Genomic DNA, 12,156 nt, shown 5'->3' on the forward strand with positions numbered 1-12,156 from the left:
CAATATGGCTGTGTCCTTATAAAAAGGGGAGGGTTGCCTAGTGGTTAGGCTTCTGGGCTTTCACTGCCATGGCCCGGGTTCAGTCCCTGGTCCGGGAACTGAGATCCTGCAAGCTGCACCACGCAGTCAAAAAAAAAAACGGTCTGGGGCAGGTTTGGTACAGATATGCATATACAGGGAGACCATGATGTGAACATGAAGGCAGAGATTGGGGTGATGCTTCTACAAGCCAAAGAATGCCAGTCATCACCAGAAAACCACCAGAATCCAGGAGGCAGGCCTGGAACAGATGCTCCTTCAGAGCCTCAGAAGGAACCAACCCTGCTGACACATTGATCTCAGACTTCTAACCCCCAGAACTGTGAGACAGTAAATTTCTGTTGTGTAAGCTACCCCGTTTGTGGTACTTCGTCACAGCAGCCCTAGTAGACTAATACAGTACGTGGGGAGTGTGCATGCCATTTCCTACCTGGCCAATAGAAGCCTTCCGTGCTCCCTCCTCCGAGCGCTTTCCCCGTTTCTGGCTGGGTGTCATGGCGATGAGCTTCTGGGGGACCTGGTGATGCCACATATCATAAGGGACAGAGTTTTGGTCAGCTGGAATGAAGGAGGCCACCTACTGGGCTGTGCCCTGGCCAGCACCGTTACATGGGCCAGAAGTAAGCTCTGAAGACCCCTTGTTACAGCAGCTGGTGGAGCCCTGACTACACAGATGATGTTGATGGTGGTGGTGATGTAGAACAGCGCTGTCCAACAGACAATGCAATAACAGCAATACAATGCAAGCCCCAGTGTGAGCCACATGGGTCATTTTAACATTTCAAGTAGCTTTACTAAAAAAAGTAACAAGATCCAATAAAGATGTAAAAAAAAAGTAACAAGAAACAGGTGAAATTAACATATCTTTTAACTGATAACATCTAAAATAAATATTTTCAACATGAAATTTATATAAAACTTACCAATGAAATATTTTACATTACTTTTCTCATACTAAGTCTTTGAAACCCAGTGGGAACTGTACACTCACAGCACATCTCAGCTTGGACCAGCCACACGTGGAGTGCTCGATGCCACCTGTGTCTTGTGGCTGCTGTTGTCAGATGATGTAGGTTTAGAATGTTCAAATCTAAAATGGTTAGGAAGCCTCATGTTGTTCAGAGCCTGGGCCTGTGTTTTTGTTTTTTTTTTTTAGATGTTGGGGGTAGGAGTTAATTAATTAATTTATTTTTGCTGTGTTGGGTCTTCATTTCTGTGCGAGGGCTTTCTCTAGTTGTGGCAAGCGGAGGCCACTCTTCATCACGGTGCACGGACCTCTCACTATCGCAGCCTCTCTTGTTGCGGAGCACAGGCTCCAGACGCGCAGGCTCGGTAGTTGTGGCTCACGGGCCTAGTTTTTCCGCGGCATGTGGGATCTTCCCAGACCAGGGCTCGAACCTGTGTCCCCTGCATTAGCAGGCAGATTCTCAACCACTGCGCCACCAGGGAAGCCCCTGGGCCTGTGTTTGTCTCCACTGGAACTCTGGAGATAATTGCAAGAAACTCTGAAAGTCACGGACAAGGAGGCAGCATGGGGCGCCGGGCTCAGAGAGAACTGAGTTTGAGTCCAGGTTGTTCTGATTTCATAACACATGATGAGTAAATTGTCTACTCTCTCTGACCCTTATTTTCCACATCTTCCAAAGGGTCACTGCACAGATTAAATTGAAGAGAAGAGTGGAGGCCTGGGGTGTATGTGTAGCAGGCATTTAAGAAGTAGTTGCTGCTGTCATGAATTGAACCTCCTCAAATTCTATTTGTCCTACCCTCCCCTGTTCTCACCCTCTCTTCCACATGAACTGAATGTCTAATGCAGTTCAGGCAGCTCCCCCTCAAGGTGTGGCTTCAATAAAAATCACGTCTTTGGGGAAGTGGCCCTGGAGGAAGCCGCTTGATGCAGAACCCTGATAATGGAGACAGAGAGGTTGGATGGGAGGCGGAAGGGGAAGGATTTAGGACTCAGGCTGCAATGCCAGCATCACGTCCCACCCACGCTCCAGTAATCCATTTACTTGAAAATGAAAGAGGGCAGGAGATCTGGTGTGACTGCTCTGTCATGCCTGCTCTACAGCCTGAAGTCATCCTGGAGCAGTGCTCTCGGTGCCACCAGCTCCAAACGGCAGCAGCTGTGGGCTCTGCAGCCACGTCCCTGCAGACCCCACACCCAGTGGGCAGGGGAGCTGAGGGTGCTCTGTGAGCTAATGCGGGGGGGGAGTGGTGGGCTTTCCCATTAGTGCTGGAGTGGGGCAGTGACCTCCATCCTTCTTTAAGATAAAGTCTACTTGGGTATTCCCTGGCGGTCCAGTGGTTAGGACTCAGTGCTTTCACTGCTGTGGTCCAGGTTGAATCCCTGGTCAGGGAACTGGGATCCCGCAAGCTGTGTGGCAAAAAAAAAAAAAAAAAAAAGATAAAGCCTACCTGGAGCAGATCTAACCTGGGCTAACCGGGGAGTGAATTAGCAAACCCTTTGCTGCCTGAAGTGTGATTATTTGTATAAAATCTGTTTTGGGTAGATCTATCTACCCTTTGTAAATTTAGCTGCTGATGCTGGCAAAGAGCCTGTTTCTCCACTCCCCACTTTTAAAATAATTTTAATTCCCTGGGAGGACCCAAGTTCATCCAAATCATACGAATCTTTGTGCAGTGCCGACAGCTGAATCTTTCAGAGGACTTCTGGCAAAGCCCATGGAGCTGGTGCCTGTAGGGGGTTGAACTGTGTTCCCTAAAAGAGTTACATTCTTGATCCTAGGCACCTGTGACTGTGACCTCATTTGGAAATAGGGTCTTTGCAGATGTAATTAGCTAAGTTCAAATGATATCATACTAGACTTGGGTGGTGTCCTTATAAGAAGAGCAGACAGAGACACACATACAGGGAGGTGCTGTTGTGGGAGCCATGAAGTTAATCCCCTACGTTCTTCTTCTCACTTCTGCCCCTCCTGCCTCCCTAAACAAGAAAGGAAACAGCTCCTTAACGGCTGCTCTTCCTTCTGTCTGGACAGGCCTGCAGCCCAAGGTGGATGAATTCACTCGGTGCTGACAGAGGACTGAATTTTTGGCCCCCGGTGTTTTAACTTGGGGGCCATCTGACTCGGGAACAGCTACTCCATAGGGTCCAAAGAGCATGATCTTCAGTCAAGAATACCCAGGCCCAGAAACCTGACTCCTACCAGCCAAACTTTGCCCCGACCACATAGAACCCAAAGCCCCGTTAGTGAGACACTTAACTGCTGAGTCTCACTCCTGTCTTTCCGTGGGGAAAACAGCTGAAATGAAGATCTGGAGGCAGGCTGGGAAGTAGATATGAACAAAGCCCAGAACTACAAGCGCCTCTTGTTCTGCACGGCTCTGGAGTTAATGTGAGCATTCTATTCAGCTTGCCTAGTCACACAGGCCCTGCTTTGAGACGGCTGGATGCTCTCGTCCGGAGCAGAACCACGTCCCTGCCCTAGCAACCCACACAAGGCCCTTCGTTCCAGCCTCTCACCACACTTATCCTCCCAGCAAAGTGTGCCTCGGAGAGCGTCCTTTCTGCCGACGACCCCAGGATTATCAAGTTAGGCGGGCAAGGAGCAAGACTGTCCAAAACGTGTGTTTGGGGCCCAAATGAATCCATTCTACAAATGCATGAGATTGAGGAAATTTCAAGTGCTCCAATATCCAAGGGACCAGGAAGATATTCTATGCTGGGTTTGGCTGGACGGGCAGTGGGGCTAAGTCCAGGGGCTCCCCTGCTGTGTCATGCAGCTGACCTGGGGAATAATGACCAGGCAGGCTTTTCCCAAGCAGATCTTCTATGTGGAGGAGCCCGGGCCCTTTGTGAACAACGGGCCAGGAAGAGAGGATGTCCAGATTCAAGCCCACAGTGTCCACAGCACCATCTTTTTAGGGACAAAGCTGGAGGTGATGCCATCTGAAACCTTTTGTCAAGTCCTCTGGCTTCCTCGTCCCCTCCTTCCTTCATCCCACCACCCCACCATCCTCCTCCACCCTCCTCTCTGCGCCTGGCTCAGCCCTGCAAAGTAAACTGCATCTACCACTGTCTTTGTATTTTCTAATTACGTTAGATCATATATTACATTTATATACTATTTAATGTTATACTATTTTTTTATTTTTAAAAATTGTGTGCATGTTTCAATGAATACATTTATTGCATTGATATAGACTAGGGAATGTGAGGGGATTTCTCTGTGAGTATTCAGGATGGGCTCCTAATACTGGCTTTTCCATCTTTTCTTGGTCTTTATTGGATGTGGTATGTGTGTTTTGACTTGGTTCTTTGGGTTGTTAACCATCTTTCTGGTTTAGGTGACATGTTGACAGGGTCACTTACAAATAGGTCCTCAGCACCTGGAAGTGGACAGTGTCCAGAACCTCTGTCTACTTTGGAACACCTGTCAAAACAGGATGACCACACTGACCACGCCACATACTGACTTCTCAGAAAGTAGGAAGCTGAGGCCTCCTGCTATAAGCAGCTTCCTCCTCTGGAGGTGTGAGTGTGCTGGTGTCACTCCAAACTCCACTCCTGGGAGTGCATGCTACAGACATGGCTCTGGGCAGCCAGGTTATACTGGACTGTACAGGCTGAAGGAAGACTTGGAAGAGGAGGTGACCTGATAATCCTGCTGGATTGTTCCACGTTTATCTTGAACCACAAACTAAATTGAAGGCAGGACAGCGGATCCCCCCCACACCCCACCATCTCTCTAAGGCTGGATTTTAAAAATCCCTTTACTGTTTCATGATTCCTCTAAGGAGTGGACAAGGACACGGAGAAGAGGCTGGAGGGAAGATCCCCTGGTGGCATTAAAATGGCCTAAAGTCACCTCCCTTTGCAGGGCTCAGTCTCTCACTGGAAGAATTCTAATTCCTTAAGGCTGTGTTGGGTTTTCTTTGTTATTTTTTTTGGCCACTCTGCGCGGCATGTAGGATCTTAGTTTCCCATCCAGGGATTGAACCCGTGTCCCCTGCAGTGGAAGCGTGGGGTCCTAACCACTGGACCACCAGGGAAGTCCCTGTGTTGGGTTTTAAAATGAAAGATATTGCACCTGGCAGGTAAATGTGTTTTCTCAGGCCGTGTGATGACCCCACCCAGCGCGGTATTCTGACAGTGGTACGTACTCTGTTGGTCTTTAGCGACTTCCTGTCACCTTGGGGCTGGCCCAGAATTCTGATAGGCACACCAGCAGGGTCCACAGGTCCCCACTCTGCCGGGCCCAGCCAAGCTCTACTGGCATCCCCCCAAACCCTAAGCACTGCCTGAGCGCAAAGATGCTGGGGTTGAATGGCTGGGAGAAGCCAGCCCTGCAAGGGGCAGGCACTGCAGGAGGGGAACCCCAAGAAAGAAGGACAGAGCTTGCTGTTCCCAGCCCAGAGCAAGGACAGTGTGACTGGAGGGTGTGGGAAAAGAGGAAATGGTTGGAGAGGTGGGTGGGAGCCCTGGGCCCTTTTTTTTTTTTTTTGCGGTTTGGACCCAACCACTGCGCCACCAGGGAAGTCCCCTGGGCCCTTTTAATGTAACAATGATGCTCATCCTAACTGGCATTTGTAGCACCTCATGGGCCTGAGCTAGGCTCCTCACAAATGCTCTCAGGCAGGTGCTGGTTGGGAGCGGAGAGGGCAGTGAGGAGTAAATAAGCTGATGTACATCAAGCACTTTTTGCCCGGGGCCTGGAACACCAGCTTTCACTGTAATAGTAGTTCTCCAACAGCCCTAGGGCCGGATTACGAGCCTGACAGATGAGAAAACTGAGGTGCAGAGGCAGGCCGGGGCGGTGGCCTCTAGGTTATCAGTGACCAACACAAGGCTGAGCGTGGGCCGCTGTGGTCACTTAATCCACACAAAACCCCGATGCGATGCGGCAGGTGACCTCCACCTTGCATCTGAGTGGCTTGAAGCTCGGCTGAGTGACCAGCCTCGTGTCCTCGGGTCCCCTCCCAGGCTGGCCGCTGGCTCGCAAGGTCCTGGACATTGTCCAAGGGGCTGGGGCTGGACTGGGGATACGCGCGCCCGGGCTCGGCCCGCGGCGTGGGGGCGGCTGGGGTAGACCCACGTGCGAACCCCAGCCTCTGTCCGGCCGGAACCACGGCCCCCTCCGCCTCCCGCCCCTGGCGCGCAGCGGCAGGAGGCGCCTCCTCTGCGGCGGACGACCTGGCCTGGCGCCGGGTCCACTGGGGGGCGCCACTCGACGGCCACACCCGAGCGAACCCCGCTGCGCCGGCCGAAGCGGGCGGAGGGGCGGGACCCAGGACGCGAGAAACGAAACCGCGCGGACTGGCGGCGGCGTGGGCGCGGGAGCGGCGCAGGTGCGAGGTGGCGGGCGGGGCGGGGATTCGCAGTCGCGAGGCCCGGGCGCAGCGACACCGGACGCGGGTCTTGGCGGGCGGAGTGCGGATTTACAGGGAGGGATGCCGGGTCCCGTGAGTGCGGGGCGCAAGTTCCCGTGGGTACGGGCTGTCTCACGGGTCGGAGTGCGGGTCCCCTGGGTGCGAGAGGGTCCCACGGATCAGGGTCCCCGCCGGTCTGGGCCACGGTCGCGGAGGCCCGGCCCGAGGCGTTGCCGAGGAGCGCCGCTTGCGTCCTGATGCGCCGCGTCCGGCCGCCGTCCGCGCCGGGCCGCCCCTTCCTGCGGCGCTGAGTTTCGGTTTCGCCGCAGGTTCCCTGTCCAGCCCCGCCGCGCGGCACCGTGCGTACCCTGTTCTCCGGCCGTGCGCAGCAGGTGGGCCTGGCGGAGGCAGCGCGCTTTCCCCGGGCCCCAGCTACATTCCCGGGGGCCCAGCATCGAGTGCGAAGGACCCCGTGCGAGGAAGCGCCGGTCGGGCTTTGAACCCGAGAGCGCTGCCCGGGGAGGGGGCGCGGCGGCGCATAATAGCGGACCGGGACGGGCAGACCTGGGGACCTCTACCCGGGAACGGACTCCTTCGCTTTCATTAATTGCAACAACGGAAAAGTGATGTTGCGAAAAATGCCCGTATCTTTATTTCATGGTAACTTTTAGGAGAACGGAATCACTGCCCACATCACCGAGCCGCCCAGAGCGCAGGGTTCTCCCGACTTAGCAGGGGCTGCCTGTGGTCAGGGGCTAAAGGCCAGGTTGCCACCTCGCCGGTTTTGGCCTTGAGAGCCGCGACTGGGACGCGGCCCTGGGGGAAGCCGGGGAGGGCTGAGAATGGGGGAGTGTGAGGATGGTGGGGGCCACCACCTGGTTTTCTTTGGTGATGGTTGGCGGAATGTGTATGGAAAAAAGGGGAAGGGAAAAGTCCGGAAACTGATTGAATAGAGATCTGTTGGTGCCGGCCCTCGCGTTTGCCCTTAGGCCCCTGGTGCTGGCGAGAAACAACAGGACACTTGAGTGAGGAATTCTGATCCTTGCTGTGAGTTTTCTGGTCTGTGGGGAAGCAGAGCTTTGGGGAGAGGGAATACACCTTCGGACAGAGGCCTGGGCCCAGGGGAGTCATTGAGAGTATTTTAGTGAGAGAGTACCCAGACGACAGTGGTGGTTGCTTTAGGGTGGTTGATTTGGGGGAGGGGCGTATGGAGGGGAGAGGGGAGAGGGGAGGTGGGAACCAGGGCCCCGAGGATAACTGCGCACACTGAGTGCTTTTGGTCAGGCCCTGCCCAGCCCTCGCCCCCACCCCCACCACCAAGAGCCCACCATCAGGGAGACCAAGCTGGTGGTGGCAGAGGGGCACCCATGCCGCAGATGAAGTGAAAATGAGAATGGGATGCACGGGCGGGTAGAAGGGCTGAGGCAGGGAGTCGCTGCTTGATGAGGGCCCTTTGGGTGCCCTCCCAGCTGGGGAAGGAGCTGACTTGACCACTGCTCCAGCAAAGTTCTTGGATCTGAAGCCAGCAGAAATGGGTGGCCAGTGGATCTTTGTTCCCCAAGAGCCAAGACGCCTGTCTCCACTCTCACCATGGATGCACTAAGTTGTCCCTGGAGGCTGGATGTTCTCGGCCTGAGTCCTGGCCTTGGCATGACCCTGACCTTGGTTTGCTGCCACTCCCACAGAAGGGCCAAATGGTCAATGAGAAGAGTGCAGGCTTAGCAGATGGCACTCCCCGTTATTAGAAATCTTGACCACTGGCCCCGTTATTAGGAATCCTGACTGCCAGCCTTATAGCCCTGGGCTGCCCTGTGCGGGCTGGTTCCTTTGGCAGGCTCTGACTCAGCCATTTGCTGCCAGCATTTCTGCAGTGAGGCACAGAGAGTCTGAGTCCCTTGCCTGGGGCACGCAGCAGGTATCCCCACCCCATGTCTTATCTCTGGGTTTTGCACAAGCTGTGTCTCTGCTTGCTCCGCCACTACCCCCAGTCTCCACTCACTTGGCTCAGCTGACCTGGCTCCCAGTCTCAGCTGGGTGGGGAAATTTTTAGACTCACTGAGTGATGGAGAGTTCAGGAAGCTGGGAGGGGCAAGCCTGGTGGGGGCAGCAGAAAAGGAAGTGGGTGCTGGCGCCACTCAGGGCTCAGACAAGGAGGGAGTTGGAGGGGGAGGTTGGGATGAGGCAGGCTGGAGCGCCTCAGGGGCAGTGATCAGGCTGGTTTTCAGTTGAGCAAGGAGAACTTCTAGGCTGCTGCCAATTTCACTTTCCCAGAAAATGAAACTGAAGCAAGGCTGTGGTCATATGACAGGTGGTGTGGTATAAAACTGGCTGCCTCGGGACTCTTGCTTCCAGATCTGCAGAGGTGTGCCAGCCTCAGGAATTCCCCTCCCTGGAGGTATGGAGTGTCCTTCCTGCCGGCATATCTCCAAAGAGGAAGCCCCGAAGTTCTGCAGCCAGTGTGGACAGAAGCTGCTTCCTGTAGCCCCTGTACCAGGTAAGGCCCTGATGCGGCTGGGAGCCCAGTGGAGCTGGTGGTAGTGGGGCAGTCAGCTAAGTCCCACCTCCCTCCCTAGAAATGGAGACCTTGGCCAGCAGACAACCCAGGCCAGCAGTGACGTCTTCTATGGCTAAAGAACTCTTTCTAGAAGAGGCACTATTCTTAGAAATACAGTTTTATCTGCCCCTTTGCTGGAGGCATCTGTCACTTTGTAAAGAATTTCAGTTTCATTTCTTGGAGAGAACTTGGGGTTTTCCTTCTCCCTTGGGAGTGGGAAGTGTTGGGCTGAGCTGAGGAGTCCTAGAGGATTTCAGAGGATGCTGCATAGTAGCGGTATCCTAGGCCAACTTGGTGAGGGAGGGGTCCCCACAGCTTGCATAGGCCCCTTCCTGGTGAGGGGCAGCCGGTAGGTGCATGAAGGTAGAACCGTGTGTCAGGTGGGCCTCACCTGTGGACTCTGGTCGGTCCTTGATTCTCTCGGTGTCCTTGGCCTTGGACTGTCTCCCTGCCCTTCCTAGTACATACTAGGCATGCTCTGAGCGCAGGACTTTTGTACTGCCTTTTCGCTCTGCCTGGAACACACGTTTCCTCAGAGGGCAGCACATCTCCCCCATACCCTCCTTCCAGTCTTTGCTCAACTGTCTCCTTTCTTCTGGAGGCCCACTCTGACCACCCAGTTGAAAACTGTGCTCGCCCCTCCCCTTCACTCTGAATTGCACTTCCCCAGGCTCTTTGTCCTGATAGCACTTGGGCCATACCAGGGTGGGGCTTCAGAGACATTTGCTCTCTTGTTCACTGCTTTATCCCAAGTCTCTTGTATGCCCCCTGGAACACAATAGGTGCTCAATAAATAATTGCTGAATGAACCAAAGAAGGTGCACTTTGAGGCAGGGATGAGATGGACACCCCCAGTTCTTTGATTGATCCTGTTTCTGCTGTATTTGTACAAAGTGCTCATGTTACAGATGCTTTCTTTGGACTGTAAGAGGTATGGAGAGGTGGCCGCTTTTTGTTGTCAGTTTTTTATTGATTTTCTTTTGCTTCTAACCCTTTGGGAGGAGCTTGGTGGGCAGCTGAGTGTCCACTCTTATCATTGATTCCTGGTCCAGATAATGAATCATAGCATGGCTGAACTCTTGGTGTCCAGGCAGAATTTCCCACCTGCCAGGACTCCCCACCCTGGTCACTAGAACATCTGCCTGACTAGGGGGCCTTGGGAGGAGGGGTCTTTGGGACCTCAGAGACTAAAAACACAAATAAAACCAATCAGCTAACCTGTGATTTGCCCGATCCTGTGCTAAATATTGAGGGAGGAGCTATCATCAATCCCCATTTTAGAGATGTCAAGACTGAAGCACAGAGAGGCTAAGTAACTTGCCCAGAGTTACACAGCTAGCAACTGGCAGAGAAGGGATTTTTGAACTCAGGAGCCAGAACCAGTACCCTGGAAGGAAGCTGTGGTTGAGGTCTTACTGGCCTAGCATGGTCGGGGAGGAAGTTTTCCTCTACCCTTCTAGGTCCTTCTGGTTTATCTAAGAATTAAATTGACATGAGACAGATTAATGGGAGAAAATCAGAACTTCATTTGAGTCTCATGTCCTGTGCCTGGCATCTCCTGAGACTGATCCCTTTGGGAAGGCCTCCAGGAAAGCTTGCTGTCCCCTGCCACCCTTTAATTTTGTGTGAGGGGCTTTCCCAGGGCTGCTGAGAGCAACTGATGTGTTTTCCAACAGAACAGGGGAAAAAGCCTTGTCTGAGAACCCTGGTCACCTTCTAGTGTCCTGCCTGTCCAGGCAGGTAGGGAGAGCAGGCAAGGCAGCTGTCCACCTCGGCCCAGTCAGAGGTCACTCCAGGGCCCCCAACCATTAGCAGGGCATGGTCACTACCAAGATGGACAGCCCACACCTCGATGCTTGGCGTCTCTGCCAGCTCCAGGGGCAAAGGCTTTGAGAGCTGTTGGGGGTTTGCTGTCTTCTGGGCTGCCTGCTTATCCTCTGCGAGCACAGTGAGTGCTGGACAGGGCCATTGTCCTTAGGGCTGGCTTGCTGGAGGCGGTCCCTTACCCGTCACTGGGGGTGGGGGTTAGGGACCAGGCCCTGGTCACTCAGAGTGGGTCACACAATAGGGCTGAGGACCCAGGTGTTGAATGGTGAGTCCTGCCTCCGACCCACACCCACTTCCTGCCTATGGACTTCTCTGCTTACTATTTACAGGAATGGAAACTGAAACCAAAATGTTGGGAGGCTTGGGTGAGCTGCAGGAGTTATTTCCACCTTTCAGCCACTTGTAGGTCTGCCAGGCCACCCAGCCTGTGAGCCCTGGGCATCCTGGACGCTGGGCTCCCTCTGGTGCTGCAGGTGGGGCCCGTTCCTCTGGAACTTGAGCAAGGTTGGGATCCATGGAGTCAGGAGAGGCTGCAGTGCAGGTGCCAGAGTCGCCAGGACACCTGGGTCTGGGCGGTGGGGGGGGGTGGGAGGCCACGCAGATAAAGGCGTGGAAGGGAAGTGTGTGGAGAGTTCCAGGCCACCCTGGGCATAGGTGGAGGGCGGCTGGCTTTGCCAGGGGTGATGTTGGTGCAGTCTGATGGTAGAGCAGGGGTGATGTTCATCTGGTCCGATGGTGGAGGGCTTCCAATGCCAGTAGGTTCAGCGGGGCAGGGGGTAGGGTGTGGTCAGGAGCCCCTCCCCCACCCCAAGTCACCCCTGTTCTGGTAGGTGCCCCAGGGAATCCAGGTGGGACTTCCTCCTTGAGTGCTAGAAGGTTATTTTTGCAGGGGCAGGGGAAGTTCTGGGAAATGCATTTTTTCTTTTATTTTCCGCATTTCCAAGTTTTTCTTGTCGATGGTTTTTTTTTTCAATTTTTAAATTTTATTTATTTATTTTTGGCTGTGTTGGGTCTTCACTGCTACGCGCGGGCTTTCTCTAGTTGCAGCCAATGGGGGCTACTCTTTGTTACGGTGCACGGGCTTCTCATTGCAGTGGCTGCTCTTGTTGCGGAGCACGGGCTCTAGGCACGCGGGCTTAGTAGCTGTGGCGCACGGGCTTAGTTGCTCCGTGGCATGTGGGATCTTCCCGGACCAGGGCTTGAACGCGTGTCCCCTGCATTGGCAGGTGGATTCTTAACCACTGCACCACCAGGGAAGCCCTGTCGCTGTTTTTATAATGGAAAAAAGTAAGATAAGCAGGCTGAGACCCCTTAGGAGTCCAGGAGGGACTGGGGGCCGCTGGGGGAGCTCTGGAGGCAGCTGCGGTGGGCGAGGGGTGGCCCCAGGGTTTGCATGTAGCTGT

The 12,156-nt window shown here is 54.2% G+C and overlaps 1 protein-coding gene across 1 annotated transcript in view; it reads left to right on the forward strand.

The window, feature by feature from the left end:
* Positions 1-6,449: 6,449 nt before the first annotated feature.
* The window catches only part of RNF213 (ring finger protein 213), a 109,231-nt gene continuing 103,524 nt past the window's right edge, over positions 6,450-12,156 (forward strand). Inside the window, 2 exon segments of the mRNA XM_024761024.1 lie at positions 6,450-6,465; positions 8,725-8,866. Coding sequence (XP_024616792.1) covers positions 6,454-6,465; positions 8,725-8,866 — 154 coding nt within the window. The 5' untranslated portion in view covers positions 6,450-6,453.

This window comes from Neophocaena asiaeorientalis, unplaced genomic scaffold (genome assembly GCF_003031525.2).
Source record: "Neophocaena asiaeorientalis asiaeorientalis breed wild unplaced genomic scaffold, Neophocaena_asiaeorientalis_V1.1 scaffold30, whole genome shotgun sequence".
Classification (NCBI taxonomy): Eukaryota; Metazoa; Chordata; class Mammalia; order Artiodactyla; family Phocoenidae; genus Neophocaena; species Neophocaena asiaeorientalis.